The following is a 13201-nucleotide window of genomic DNA, read 5'->3' on the forward strand; positions in this document are numbered from 1 at the left end:
GAAGGTAAATCATGATGGAAGTGGCAAAGGACCAGTTGGTAGTTAGTGCTATGAACTTTTTACATGGACAGAAGTCAGTTAGAGCTTCATGGAAGTGAGAGATCAAAACATACAAAACACATAAAAAACAAAGAAGAAAGGTTCAGAATTGATTGTGGGTGGGTAGGAGGAGAAATTGAGCAGAGAAATGAAGGCAGGAATGCCTGCAGGCTGCCTGAGGAGTAGCAGATCCGTGCAGGGGTGAAGTAGGAGGGAAGTTCAGAAAAGTTGATCTGGATCAGATTATGAAGCATATTAAAGTCCAAGCTAAGAAGTCTAGGCTGAGAGAGAGAACGGAAATGAGAAGTGTACGTTGAAAAACTTTATTAGGAACAGGGTGTGAGAAAGGGGTGTTCTTTTGCAGAGAGACGTTTTAAGATGCTTAATTGGTGGTGTTTAGGATGGTTTTGGCTTAGGATGCTGTTATCTTAGTCTAGGCTTCAGGTAATGAAGGTCGGGACCTGGGTTGTCGTAGTGGAAATTCATCAGTAACATGTATTGTGTACCTACTATGTGCTAGGAACTGTTCTAGGTTCTCGTGGGGAACATCTGTGCTAGACGTGGTTCCTACTCTCAAGTCACTCACAGTTTAGTGGGGGATGTAAAGCAAACAAGTGTAGACATGGCACATTCTGTAAGCCAACTTGGAAGCTGATTGTGTGGATATGAAGGATGTAGGAAGAGCCTGGGGCCTGGAGTAATGGTGGAGCAATTGAGGGCTTAGAGGGATCATGCAGGAGGTGTAGGTCCGGGGCAGAAAGGATGCCTGGCAGCTGGGTATGTAGCAGGGTGTAAGAGAGAAGCTCAGAGCTGCTGCTGCTGCTGTCACTGACCCAGAGAATGGGATGGCAGGGACGCCCTTGTTTGGGGGACACTAGAACTGATGTAATTGACACATTTTTCAGGAGACCAGTGGCTGAGCCATATAATTAATGAATATGAGATGATAACCTTATTCTAAAGTGTCATACCCATTAAAAATATTCAAGTACAGACCACTGAAAACAAAAATAGAAACAAAAAGAACAAGTATTAAATTTTTTGTGAAATTTAATTAAACCAAGAAATCAGGTATTAATACATTGAATCAAGTTTGTTTCTAATTGTGTATTAAATTGTAACTATTACTACTACCACTAGGTGTCACAAAGATTCAGTTTTTAAAGGCCCTACACCTCTTGAGGCTGTGGCTTTGAAACATTTCTTTTTGTACAGAAATGCGGTTTTCTAGTATTAACAAGTATAATGAAATGCTACTTTAAATTTTTTTAATTATTATGAAATACCCCAAATATGCACAAGAATACACAGAATAATGCAAGCAGTATCCTTTACCCCAACCCAGATCTAACAAATACTAACTTTTTATCATATATTTGACAGTTAAAAAAAGACTAAAATCTTACAGTTGATGTTCTTTTTGTCCTCCTCCATCCCATTCCTCTCATTTCTTGCCCACAGATAACCATTACCTTGAGATCAGTAGATGTACTTCCCAGATACACCCCTGATGTTTTCACACAAATGCTAATTTATTTATTCAAAGATAGCATCAGTATTTTGGGGTGAGATTTTAACAGTGTTAAATGGTATCATCCTATAGGTGTCGTTCTGCAGCTTGCTTTTTTCATTCATGTTATATTTTCAAGATTTAACCCTGCTGGTTCATGAATATCTACTTCGTCTGTTTTAACTGCTGTATAGTGTACTGTCGTACCTGTTCTTCTACAGGCAGCTGTTTAGACTATTTTAAATGCTTTATTTGTATACATACGTCTTTGTATGTACCTCTTTGTGCAGATGTGTGCCTTTGAGGAAATCTGATTGTCTGCACACTGTCCTTTGACTCTCAGCGACATGCTGTCCTGGTAAACCAAGGTCTGTCTGTCAGACCACCTTCCCAGAGAATGTATCAAGGACCACGTCCCTGGTATTCTGACACAATGTCCTGATGAAACAGGTAAGGACGAAATGTGTGAGAAACTCGAGCATGCACCAGAACCTTCTGGAGGGCTTTTTATTTATTTATTTATTTTTTTAATCTTACATATCATCTTTTTTTAAAAAAAATTTTTTAACAGCTTTATTGAAGTATAATTGCTTTACAATGGTGTGTTAGTTTCTGCTTTACAACAAAATGAATCAGTTTTATATATACATATGTTGCCATATCTATTCCCTCTTGCGTCTCCCTCCCTCCCACCCTCCCTGTCCCTGGAGGGCTTTTTAGAATGCACCCCCAGTAAGGCAGTAAGTCTGGGGCTGGGACTGGAGAATTTGCGTTTCTAACAGGCTCCCAGGTGGTGCTGCTCCAGCTCAGCGATCACACTTTGGAAAACGCTGCTCTAGGGGAGATGAGGCCCCCCTGTGTGGTGCCGGTGCCCATTCTCGAGCTTCCGGACGAGGGTGAAATTGCTTCCCAAAGCGGTCATGTGAGTTTACTAGACAATCCTACCGGCAGGATATGGGGTTCCTTTTGTGCCATTTCCTTTCCAGTACTTGGTAATGTCACACTTCAACATTTTTGCGCATAACCGAGTGTAATGTGGTACCTTCTTTGTTAATTTGCATTTTCCCTGATGTTAATGAGGTTACAGACCTTTTCATGTTTATTGCACAATGGGTTTGCTCTTCTGGGAGTTGCTCGTTCATATTGTTTGCTTATATTTGTTATTGATTTTTTTGTCTTTTTCTTATTGATTTTCTTTGTTGGTTGTATGTGTTGGGAAATCTCTCAGTTGATGGGTTGCCTTTTAACTTGGTTTATGGTGTTTATTGTTAGGCAGAAATGTTGTTTTATTTTAGTTAACTGTACCTTTTTTTCCATTCATGTTTTGTGCTTTTTTTGGTCTTTTGTTTAACAAATTAATGAAGCATTATTAATTCTGAAAAACTTATAAGCCCAGTCTGATTTAAGGATTATCTTTAAAAATTATTTCTGTATTTTAACTTAGATTTTTTCAAATTAATTTCCTTCAAGTATAATCAGTAATCAAACCGACAGTTTAAAAATCAGGCTAGGGACTTCCCTGGAGGTCCAGTGGTTAAGACTCTGTGCTTCCAATGCAGGGACATGGATTTGATCCCTGGTTGGGGAACTGGGATCCCACAGGCTGCACGGTGTGGCAAAAAAAAAAAAAAAAATCAGGTTAAAGCATGATTTTACCAGTTATACTGAATAATAAAAACAATTCTAGTTTGTAACTTGTCCATTGATGATATTGCTGAAATGATATTTTAAGTGCTAAAAATGAGCTTATTGCCGTTTAAACTTAGTACTTCCACCACTACTAATACTTTTGGCCGTTTTATTTGATGATTAAACAGTTTTTCCAAGGAGAAAGGGAGAAGAGCTTTTGAATCAGAGGACTCCAAAGTATAAGTTAGTGTAGGAGAAGTTACCAGGTAGGAGAGGTATGGTGTGTGACTTCCAGGCTCGTGACGGTCGGCTGATGCGATTTTCCATGTCACAAGAAATGCTTGCCTACTCCAGAATGTCCCCTGTGTGGCTACACTGGCCGGAGCAGCACCAACTAGATATTTATTTGCATCAACATGATTTTGAAATTCAGTTTTCTCTGATGTTACTGGCTCATTCATTCAAAAGGAAGAGAGCACTTACTATGTGCCAGGCAAGGTATGCAAGATGCTTTGCAGTATGTCTACTCCCTTTGTAAGGCAGGGATTGTCCTTATTTTACAGAGGCAGCAATGGAAGTTCAGAGAGTTTTTAAAGCTTCCGAGACTCTCACAGCTAATCATTGAGAGAGCTGAGATGCAAACCCAGATTTCTCTGACTTTACAACTTTCTTGCTATCACTGTGTTCTCTCAGTAACATTCTATCAGAGCCCACTGTTCGTAGGCATTATTAGCTATTCATACTTTAGTGTGACTGCTTTGCTAAATATTAAGCAGGTTATTTTGCGGAACCGTGAAACCTAGCTGAATTGGATATACTGTGGGAATAGATGAACTGTCGCTGGAGGGTTTGAACTTGGCCATAACACCTTCTTAGAGCCTGAAATACTGGTACCCAAGGGCAGCACGGGGTGACAACCAGACAGGAGGAGGTTCACTTGCTTTGTCCTTTTTCCTAGGGTACTGCTTCTCAAATTTTAATTTCTTATAAATTAATGGGGGAGAGGGGATTCTGTTAAAGTGTTGATTCTAATTTCCGAGTCTAGGGTGGAGCCCCACATTCTGCATTTCTAACAAGTGGGCAGGTGATGCTGAGGCTGTTCATTAGGGAACCACACTGAATAACAAAGGCCAAAGTTATACTCAGAAGGTGTGTGTGGAGGAGAACGGACTGGAGAAGAAAGAAAATGTGTTTGGTAGGCACATGGGTCACTGGAGGAGTTTGAGGGCCGAGCAGCAGTGCAGCAGTTTTAAGGAAGGTGAGGAGGCTGCTGCCTGGGTGGGGGTGATGGGAGAGGTGGGTGGTGGGCACTGTGCCTGCAGTGCCTTTAGTTCATGCTGTAGGTTCAGAGCCCAGGCTGAGCACAGTGTCACTTGCTCCATTATGGTGTCTGGTGATTCACTAGATATGGTGCTGCAGTACAAGTGATCCTCATGGCTCAGAAGCCAGCAAAAGCAGATCACACTGAGCGGTGGAAGTAGAGATGTGTTTGCCTCATTGTCCAAGGACCCTTTGGTGTAATTCTGTAGTATTCAATAGCAAGCTTTCTGCATTTGAGGCTGAGAAAGGCTTTTTTCCTGAGCTCTGGTAGCAGAAGTATTAGAGTAGCTGGCAGCAGCTAAATAAGTAACCACACTTTGTGGGTAATTACTTTTTTATTATCTTGAATTAGGAAAAAAATGAAGTGCTTTTAACTGGCAGCACAGTGGGAAAAGGAGAGAATATTTGGAGTTGGAAGGACTGAGTTTGAGGATGGTGTCACTTACGAGTTGTGTAACCCAAAATAAATCACCGAATCTCTCTGGGCCTGGGCTTCTTCCTCTGTTAAATGGGGACAGTACCCTGCTGAGTCATTGTGAGAGCTGACTGAGCTGACACTTGCAGGGGTGCTTTGTAAACCGCAAGACTTTCTATATGTATTTATTAATATGGAAAATTGGCATCAGAGACAGTGTATGAATGGGAGGCTGCTTCCACATAGGTTTGTGGGGTTTTTTTCACATAGTTTTTTTTTTTTTTTAATTGAAGTATAGTTGATTTAATGTTGTGCCAGTCTCTGCTGTATAGCAGGGTGACTCAGTTACACACATCTTTACATTCTTTTTTATATTCTTTTCCATTATGGTTTATCCCGGGAGATTGGATGTAGTTCCCTGTGCTATACAGTAGGACGTTTTTGTTTATCCATTCTAAATGTAATAGTTTGCATTCACAAAGGTTTTTAAAATCTGTTTTCAACCCCCCAAATGAGACAATTTTATAGACATTTCAAAACATGAAATACTTCTGACCAAATTTTATTTATTTTTGTATTGGAGGGTCAGTTTGGCCTAAATTACCTAAATAATGATTTTAGTTTCTTATGTCATTTAAAATATTTAGACCTCAACAACACTATTCATTTATATAAAAATATTGTCTAGAGTAAACAAGAGAAAGGCAAAATATCAAGAGAAGACTAAAGCCAGATGACTTCATGACTGTAATTTTCTTTCTCTACAATTTTTGCCTCTAAAATGTTCACCCTCCCTGTTTAGGTGTTTGAGATGGGGATTTGTTTAGTGAAGAAACTATTCTGGGAAAAAGGTGATGACTTCTGTCTCTGCCATACCCTTTGGCTGTATTGTGAAACCGTAGGTCAACGATTTAACTCCATTTAGTAAATTGTGGACTGAGGTCATATAGTTCACTGTCAATCCATACACTTCCCAGATTTCCCACCAGTGTTGATGAGTTTATGGTGAGTTGACCTAGAGGGAAGGATGTGATATTTTAAATTTCTATAAATGTAATAAGGTCAGTTGGGATAACCTTCAATTTTAATTTATTTTTTAAAATTTTTATCAGAGTGTAGTTGCTTTACAATGTTGTGTTAGCTTCTACTGTATAGCAAAGTGAATCAGCTATACGTATACATATATCCCCTCTTTTCTGGATTTCCTTCCCATTTAGGTCACCACAGAGCACTGAGTAGAATTCCTTGTGCTATACAGTAGGTTCTCATTAGTTATCTATTTTCTGCATAGTATCAATAGTGTATATATATAACCTTCAGTTTTTAAAATAAAACTGATTTATAATAACTGGCTACAGCCATGATGATTCTGTTTCAAAATGGAAGTTATGTGCATATGTATAGTCTTTAGGGGTAAGCTGACAGATGTCTAGACACATCCTAGCTATCTTCTAAGTTTAGAGTTGAGAGGTGATGGCTAATTCCTTGAAACCATGTATAGTATATTTAACATTCATATTGATTGCTGTGAATTGACTCATAGACTTGACTCAGTGTTTTTCTACTTTAAAAATATGAAGTCATTCTACAGCAAAGCTATTTTAGCCCAGCGGAGGATTCCATAGAAGCACCTTGAATTAGTGATTCCCTAACAACATTGGGCTTGTGTAGGCCACCCCTTCCTTCCCTCCACCAAGTTTACGCTGAGTTGGGAGATCAGCTGGCCAATCATAGGCTGCCTTTCCATCCCACCCAACTTTCTGCTTTTTCCTCCAAAATTACTGGCTAATTTAAACACACCCATGTCGCCTCCATTTTTACTTCAGTTGGATATTTACCTTGGCGAGTGTGTTTGCTTACATAAAAAAGAGTAGTGTTTACTTCGTGATAACAAGAACCTTCAGAATATTGCTTTTTTTAAAATATAGAATCACATATTTGTAGAAATCCTTACAGAAATGGCTTGTTCAGGGTGTGGGGTTATTTTCAAATTTTATATCTGTAAATACTGCTTCAACTTTCTGGAGGCTCATTTAATACATCCTGACCTGTTGAGTAAGACCTGGGGAATGACGTAAAGGCAAATACGCCAGCATTTGCAGGGTAGGAGACTGACACAGGTCCCTGAGAGCACCCAGTCCTCCCCAGAGCGCCAGCACTCACTCACCTCCTGGCAGGGTCTGACTCATCCTGGGAGCACACAGTGTTTGTGTTTATTGTCATTATTACTCTACTCTGGCATCCCATGAATTCACCCAGGTCAGACACGTGGAAGTCATCCCTGAATCCTCCCACCTTTTTGCTTCCTACATCCAGTGAGGTATCAAATCCCACTTCTGCTTTCCGCCTATGCCATGTAATCTCTTTGCCTCCAGGGCAGCCCTCTCTAGTCTGGTCACCATAGAACAGTAGCAGCAGCTGGCAAAATGGTTTCTGTAAAAGTCTGCATCTGATCATATGCCCCATCCAGGCACGTCTTTTGCTTGAAACCCTTCACCAGCTTCCCTTTGTCATCAAGAAAAAGTCTGAACTCCTTATAGGACCCACAGAGCCCTTCACGATCTGGCCTCTGCCACCACCTCTAGTCTTCTCTCTGACAGTGCTCCAGCCCATGCCCCAGCTTCACTGAACCGCTTGAAAAATCATGAAGGCTTCACGCTCTCTCTAGCTTGTGGGTCTCGGTAAATGTTCTTCCCGTTGCCTAGAACATTTTCTCGCAGTGTCTCCTGGAATACCTATGTTTGTCCTTACTGTGGAGGGCCTACCCTATTCCTGGTATACAGTAGGTGTTTAGTTCATGTTCAAAGAAAGAATGTGTGGCGTGTGAGCATGGGAGGAGGGTGGATGCGTGGATCCCTGTGTAGCTGAGGTGGAGCCTGTCCTGGTCATGCTGCCCAGCTGCCTTCCTGCCACTACTGAGACTGCACCCCAGTAGGGCATGTGGCTTCCTATCCATGTCTTGTCCCCAGCACAGTCTGGCTTGCAGAGAGCCAACAGCTAGCCTGGCCTTCTGGTGTAAGCCTAGATTCAAAGTAATTGTTCCTGCTAAGGCCAGGGGCTGGGCCGCCTGCTAGGGATTTGCCTTGTTTGGCTCCAGAACTGCCTATGAGTCCTCTTTGGAAATCCTGCTCATTGATTGTCAGTTGACAGATTGTACGGTCTTCAGCCTGGGCTTTTAACTTCTCATAGATTTTTCTTCTACAATGAAGACTCAAGAAGATAATTTTTAATTTTGAAGTGGTAACTTTATTTCTATGGCTTGGCAACCACTTATTATTATTTTTCATTTTCTGCTGCAAACTCCTTGATGGCAGGAATCATGCTGGGTTTTGTTTTGCTGTTTGTATCTCCAGAGAATAGACTAGTGCCTGGGACACGACATAGTAGGTGCTCAGTAAATAATTCAGTGAGTCACGTGAATGAACATAAGAGTGAAGGAGCCAAGGTAAATATTTAGTTTAAAAAAATTTTTAGAACAGTTTTTTTAAAAAGTAAATTTGTTTATTTTATTTTTAGCTGTGTTGGGTCTTCTTTGCTGCACATGGGCTTTCTCTAGTTGTGGCGAGCGGGGGCTACTCTGTTGCCATGCACAGGCTTCTCATTGCGGTGGCTTCTCTTGTTGTGGAGCACGGGGTCTAGGCGCATGGGGTTCAGTAGTTGTGGCTCACGGGCTCTAGAGTGCAGGCTCAGTAGTTGTGGCACACAGGCTTAGTTGCTCTGTGGCATGTGGGATCTTCCCAGACCAGGGATTGAACCCGTGTCCCCTGCATTGGCAGGCGGATTCTAAACCACTGCGCCACCAGGAAAGTCCCTAGAACACTTCTGGATTTACGGAATTATTGCAAAGTTAGTACAGAGTTTCTGTGTATTCTGAACCCAGTTTCCCCTATTATTAGCATCTTACAGTGTTATTGGATCTCTTTTTGAGCTCTTCCCTCGGTGATCTTTCCAGTTTTTTCCCCACTCTGGGCCTCCCCTTTTTGGTCTTTTGTCCAGAAAGCTGGGTTTCAGTTACCCCATTCTGCTGTACACTTCGTATGGCCAAGCCTGTATCTGAAGCCAAGTGGCAGAAGATACACACAGAAAAAACAACGGGGATTGGTTCCACTTTCTTGGGATCACAGCTTCTCCATTTAGAGAGGAAGTTTCCCCTCCCTTAGAATTTTAGGTGCGCACGGGCCTCCACTGCCAATTTTGTCACCATGGAATTGTCTGGGGGCTGGGGCTCAAGAGAATGGAAAAAAGAAAAAGAAACCCAAAGGATTTCCCTCCACTCTTGCAAACTTAGGGAATCCCCTTTCCTGCTCTTGATCAAGTCAATAAAAGGGCCTCTCCCAGAGCTTTCTCTGTGTGGGCCCTGGCACCCACTTCTGAGTTTTGCACTGCCTTGGGTCCAGGATACAGGAGGGGGGGAAAAAAAGGGAACCTCACTGCCTTTTTGGTCTCTTCCCCTATTTGCCTACTACTGTTTACTTTTCAGAATCCTCAAACAGCTACTCCATGCATTCTGTCCAGATGTTATAGCTGCATTCAGTGGGAGAGACAGGGTGGAGTGTGCTTATCGTGCTTATTCCATCTTGTTTGGAACTAGAACTCGACAGGTTTAATTAACTCTCAATTTTTTTTTTTTTTTTTTTTTTGCGGTACGCAGGCCTCTCACTGTTGTGGCCTCTCCCGTTGCGGAGTACAGGCTCTGGACGCGCAGGCTCAGCGGCCATGGCTCACAGGCCCAGCCGCTCCGTGGCATGTGGGATCTTCCCGGACCGGGGCACGAACCCGCGTCCCCTGCATCGACAGGCGGACTCTCAACCGCTGCACCACCAGGGAAGCCCCAACTCTCAAATTTTTATCTAAGTAACACATACAGGGAACTATACCTATATAGATATATGGATATATTTCCTTCAAGAGAAAATATACCAGTGTATGAACTATGCTCATCAAACTATGAGTGGAAGGATGTACTATATTATTTTTCTTTTCTGTATTTTCTAAAAATTTCCCACAGTTACCATAAATTACACCAGAATAAAACTCAACTTTTTTTTTTAAAGAAGCCTAATACAATTGAACCTTGTAATTAGAACCTCACAGCACCATTTAATATGAAACGTTTTGCTTTTATTTCAGTATGAGAAACCAGCCTAAGAAAACCCAGAGGTTTGGGGATGTTGTATTGCTTTCTAGAGAGCTCAGAAATAAACCCACACACATATGGTCAATTAATCTATGACAAAGGAGGCAAAAATATACAATGTGGAAAAGTCAGCCTCTTCAATAAGTGGTGTTGAGTCAGTTTTACCTTTTTTCATGAATAAGTTATTTGTGTTCCAGGATGACATATGTGATAAAAGTTTGTGTTTAATGAGGGCAAAAGAAGCAAATATTCCATGTGGTTATTATGCCATTTAAGTTAGGGGAGTTTCTCACCAAAGTTTAGAAATGTTTGCACTTAAACAGCATTTAAGAGGTGGATGCACACTCCACTTCTGCATCAGAGTTTTAGGTCATCAAACTGACCTTTCTTCTGCCTGTGGCATAGCCATCATACATGGCAGTGCAGGGGCAGGCAAAGGGCACCATTGGCCAGCTGCTTTCCACTAGTTCTGCTGCCTCATGGTGTTATGTAGGATAAGGTGCCCTTAAGCTTATTCCTGAAACTGGTCAGTGTGGCTTACATATACTGTTCATCGGAAACATGGTTTTCCACTTGATATTTTACATTTAGAGATTCCTCAGGGGTAAATCTAACTGAAAGTGATATTTTCAAAGGCAGGTTTCTTCAGAGATTAGTCAGCAGAGGTTTAGAGTTGAAGGTTGCTACATGGAAGTGAGATCAACTCTGGGCCTTTGACACGTATTGGACTTAGGTAATCGGTGGGGCTGGGTCGGGGGACATTAGGACAATTCATGCGTAAGGGAGAACGGGACAGTCTTTGCGTAAGGGAGGCTTTAATTTGAGTTTATGATAGCAGATTAGGGCTATGTAGTTCTCGTAGGTTCAGCTCTCTAAGTAATTATGTCATTGCCAAGGTCTGCCAGTTATATCTGAAGGGGGCAGATTGATGCTGCTGTTTTAACTCATTGTTGAAGTGCTGTTTCTTTTCACTAACTGGGTAAAATTTATTACAAAAGGGAAATCTTTGGTCTAGTTCAGCATTGCCAGGCCCTTGCATTTTGTCTTTTTATAAAAGGATGCCAATGATTAGTATCTTCTCTGCAGCATTATGGTAACACTAAATAATTAGAAGTTGAAAATATCCAGCCATTGGGGAATGAGTGGTTAAAAAATTTACGGTATATCCTCATTGTGGGATATTAGTCAAGTGCTAAAAATGAGGTCTGCCTATATGTTGAGATGTAAAAAGAGAACCATAGTATATTGTGAAAAGCAAGATGCAAATAACATGTATATGGTGAGCTATTTTTTTTCAGAAGAAAATCATGTGTATGTACATAGAAGGTGCTTAGGTAATATTTTATTAAACCCTTATTGTGTGCTAGCACTATGCTCAATACTCAGCATACGCGTGTGATCTCTTGTAGTTCTGACAGCAATGCTCTGAGGTAGGTAATTATTTAACCTGCTTTAAAGATGAGGAAACAGCAGCCTAGAGAGTGTAGGAAGCCTACCCCAGGGTGCATAGTGGGTTAGAGGCAAAACAGGACTCCAGCCCTGAAGCCTGCACTCCCAGCCACCGTGTTTTGTGCACTTCTTGTTAACATTTATCTGCTGAAAGAGCGTACGGTGGCCTAGTAGTTAGTAGGGATGTCATATGAGACTCATAAGATGGATACTCAACTAGGTGCCTTCCAGATCCTTCCCTCACTCTGCATTTATGTCCAGGCTGCAGAAGCCTCCTGCATACGTTTCTGAAAGTGCCGCTTCTCTGGACCCGACATTGTCCCCTCCATCCCACCCACTCCCCCACCCCCGCCCCATGCCTCTTCGCCCCATGATGCTGTTATTCATTTTGGAATTCAGAGGGCAGTTAGGCTACTTTGTTTTCTGGCTTCTTGCAAGCTCTAGGAATCTGCACGAGTACTTGAAACTTCATCTTTCTCTTAAAGCACATTTAGAACATAATGGCTGTCGTTGTAAATGCTGCGGTAACCTAGGTCTACAGTTCACATTAAACATTAGCTCACATTGCCTCCAGGCTTGAAACCAGTGTACCCAGAAGAAATTTACAAAAGGACAGTGATGTTGAAATATTTTAAGTGCAAACAGCAGGATTCCTGTGTGTTGACAGGGACAAGGCTATGTTGTCTAAAGTCCCTGTTTGATTCCTCATTTTCCATCCCTTCCCAGTGGCCTCTTCCTCTTTGGACCTTCTGCAGTCTTGTGACTGAGCATTCTAGCTCCCTCTTTGTAAAATGCCTCTGATTAAATGTGTATATGTAAAATCTCTTACTTTCTCCCAGAAGACATCGCTTTAATATGATTTTAATTCCCTGGAGGGATAGTACTGCCACTGTTGACCAGTTGGAAAACTCAAGATTTGGAAAAAAAAAATTTTAAATGCTCATAAGTACAGAGGGGATTTGGTTGCCGGAACTGTTCATTGGGGCAATTGTGTCCTCCCTTTTGCTTCCCACAGTCCGGTGCTTGATGCACAAGGTTTTGGTTGATTACTTTGTATTGCATTCTAGTGGGAACCAGTTTCTCCACCCATTCTCACTCTCTGTGATCTCAATTCCCTATTGTTCCTTGGGCCTGAGGATGCAGCTAGATCTGAGAGTGGGAGGGAGTGAAGTGAAAGATGCTGTCATTTAGTGTAGGAATTGGTTCAGGATATAATCCTGTCCACTTCTTTTCTTGGTCAAAGCAAAAATAATGCAGGAGTCACGTGAGCAGGATGTTTCTCAAGTGTATAGGACCAATTTATCATAAGAAGCTTTGGGAAACTGGACTCTGATGATTTCCCCATAATGAATCTGCCTCTCAGGAATCCTTTTCCAAAAATCATTGTTCTCTGTAGCCCGTGCGGATACTTTTTTAACATCTTGCTTGTCAATGTGATTGCTAGCGTCTTAGAGAAGTTGACAGTTTCTGTGATTTCTATGAGCAGAAAAATGTGGGCTCAAAAGCTTTTCCTCTAAATGAATCTGTTGTGTAACATCCAAGCTGACTCAGAATATAGGTGCATACTCTTGCTCTGAGAAGGTAGAAGAAGGGGAAGAGCCCAATTCAGACAAGGTGTGGGCGAGGAGGCAGGGCACCCAAGAGCAAAGGCGTCCTGTGCTGTAATCTCAGCCTAAACCATATCTCTGGGCAGGAGTTTTTT

General features: G+C 41.7%; 1 protein-coding gene across 1 annotated transcript in view; it reads left to right on the forward strand.

Moving 5' to 3' along the window:
* Window positions 1-9771, forward strand: part of DYDC1 (DPY30 domain containing 1) — a 51851-nt gene extending 42080 nt beyond the window's left edge. The window contains exon 7 of the mRNA XM_073793396.1: window positions 9565-9771. Within this exon, the coding sequence (XP_073649497.1) occupies window positions 9565-9771 (207 nt within the window). The remainder of the gene's footprint in view (window positions 1-9564) is intronic.
* Window positions 9772-13201: the final 3430 nt, after the last annotated feature.

Source organism: Tursiops truncatus, chromosome 16, assembly GCF_011762595.2.
Source record: "Tursiops truncatus isolate mTurTru1 chromosome 16, mTurTru1.mat.Y, whole genome shotgun sequence".
NCBI lineage: Eukaryota > Metazoa > Chordata > Mammalia > Artiodactyla > Delphinidae > Tursiops > Tursiops truncatus.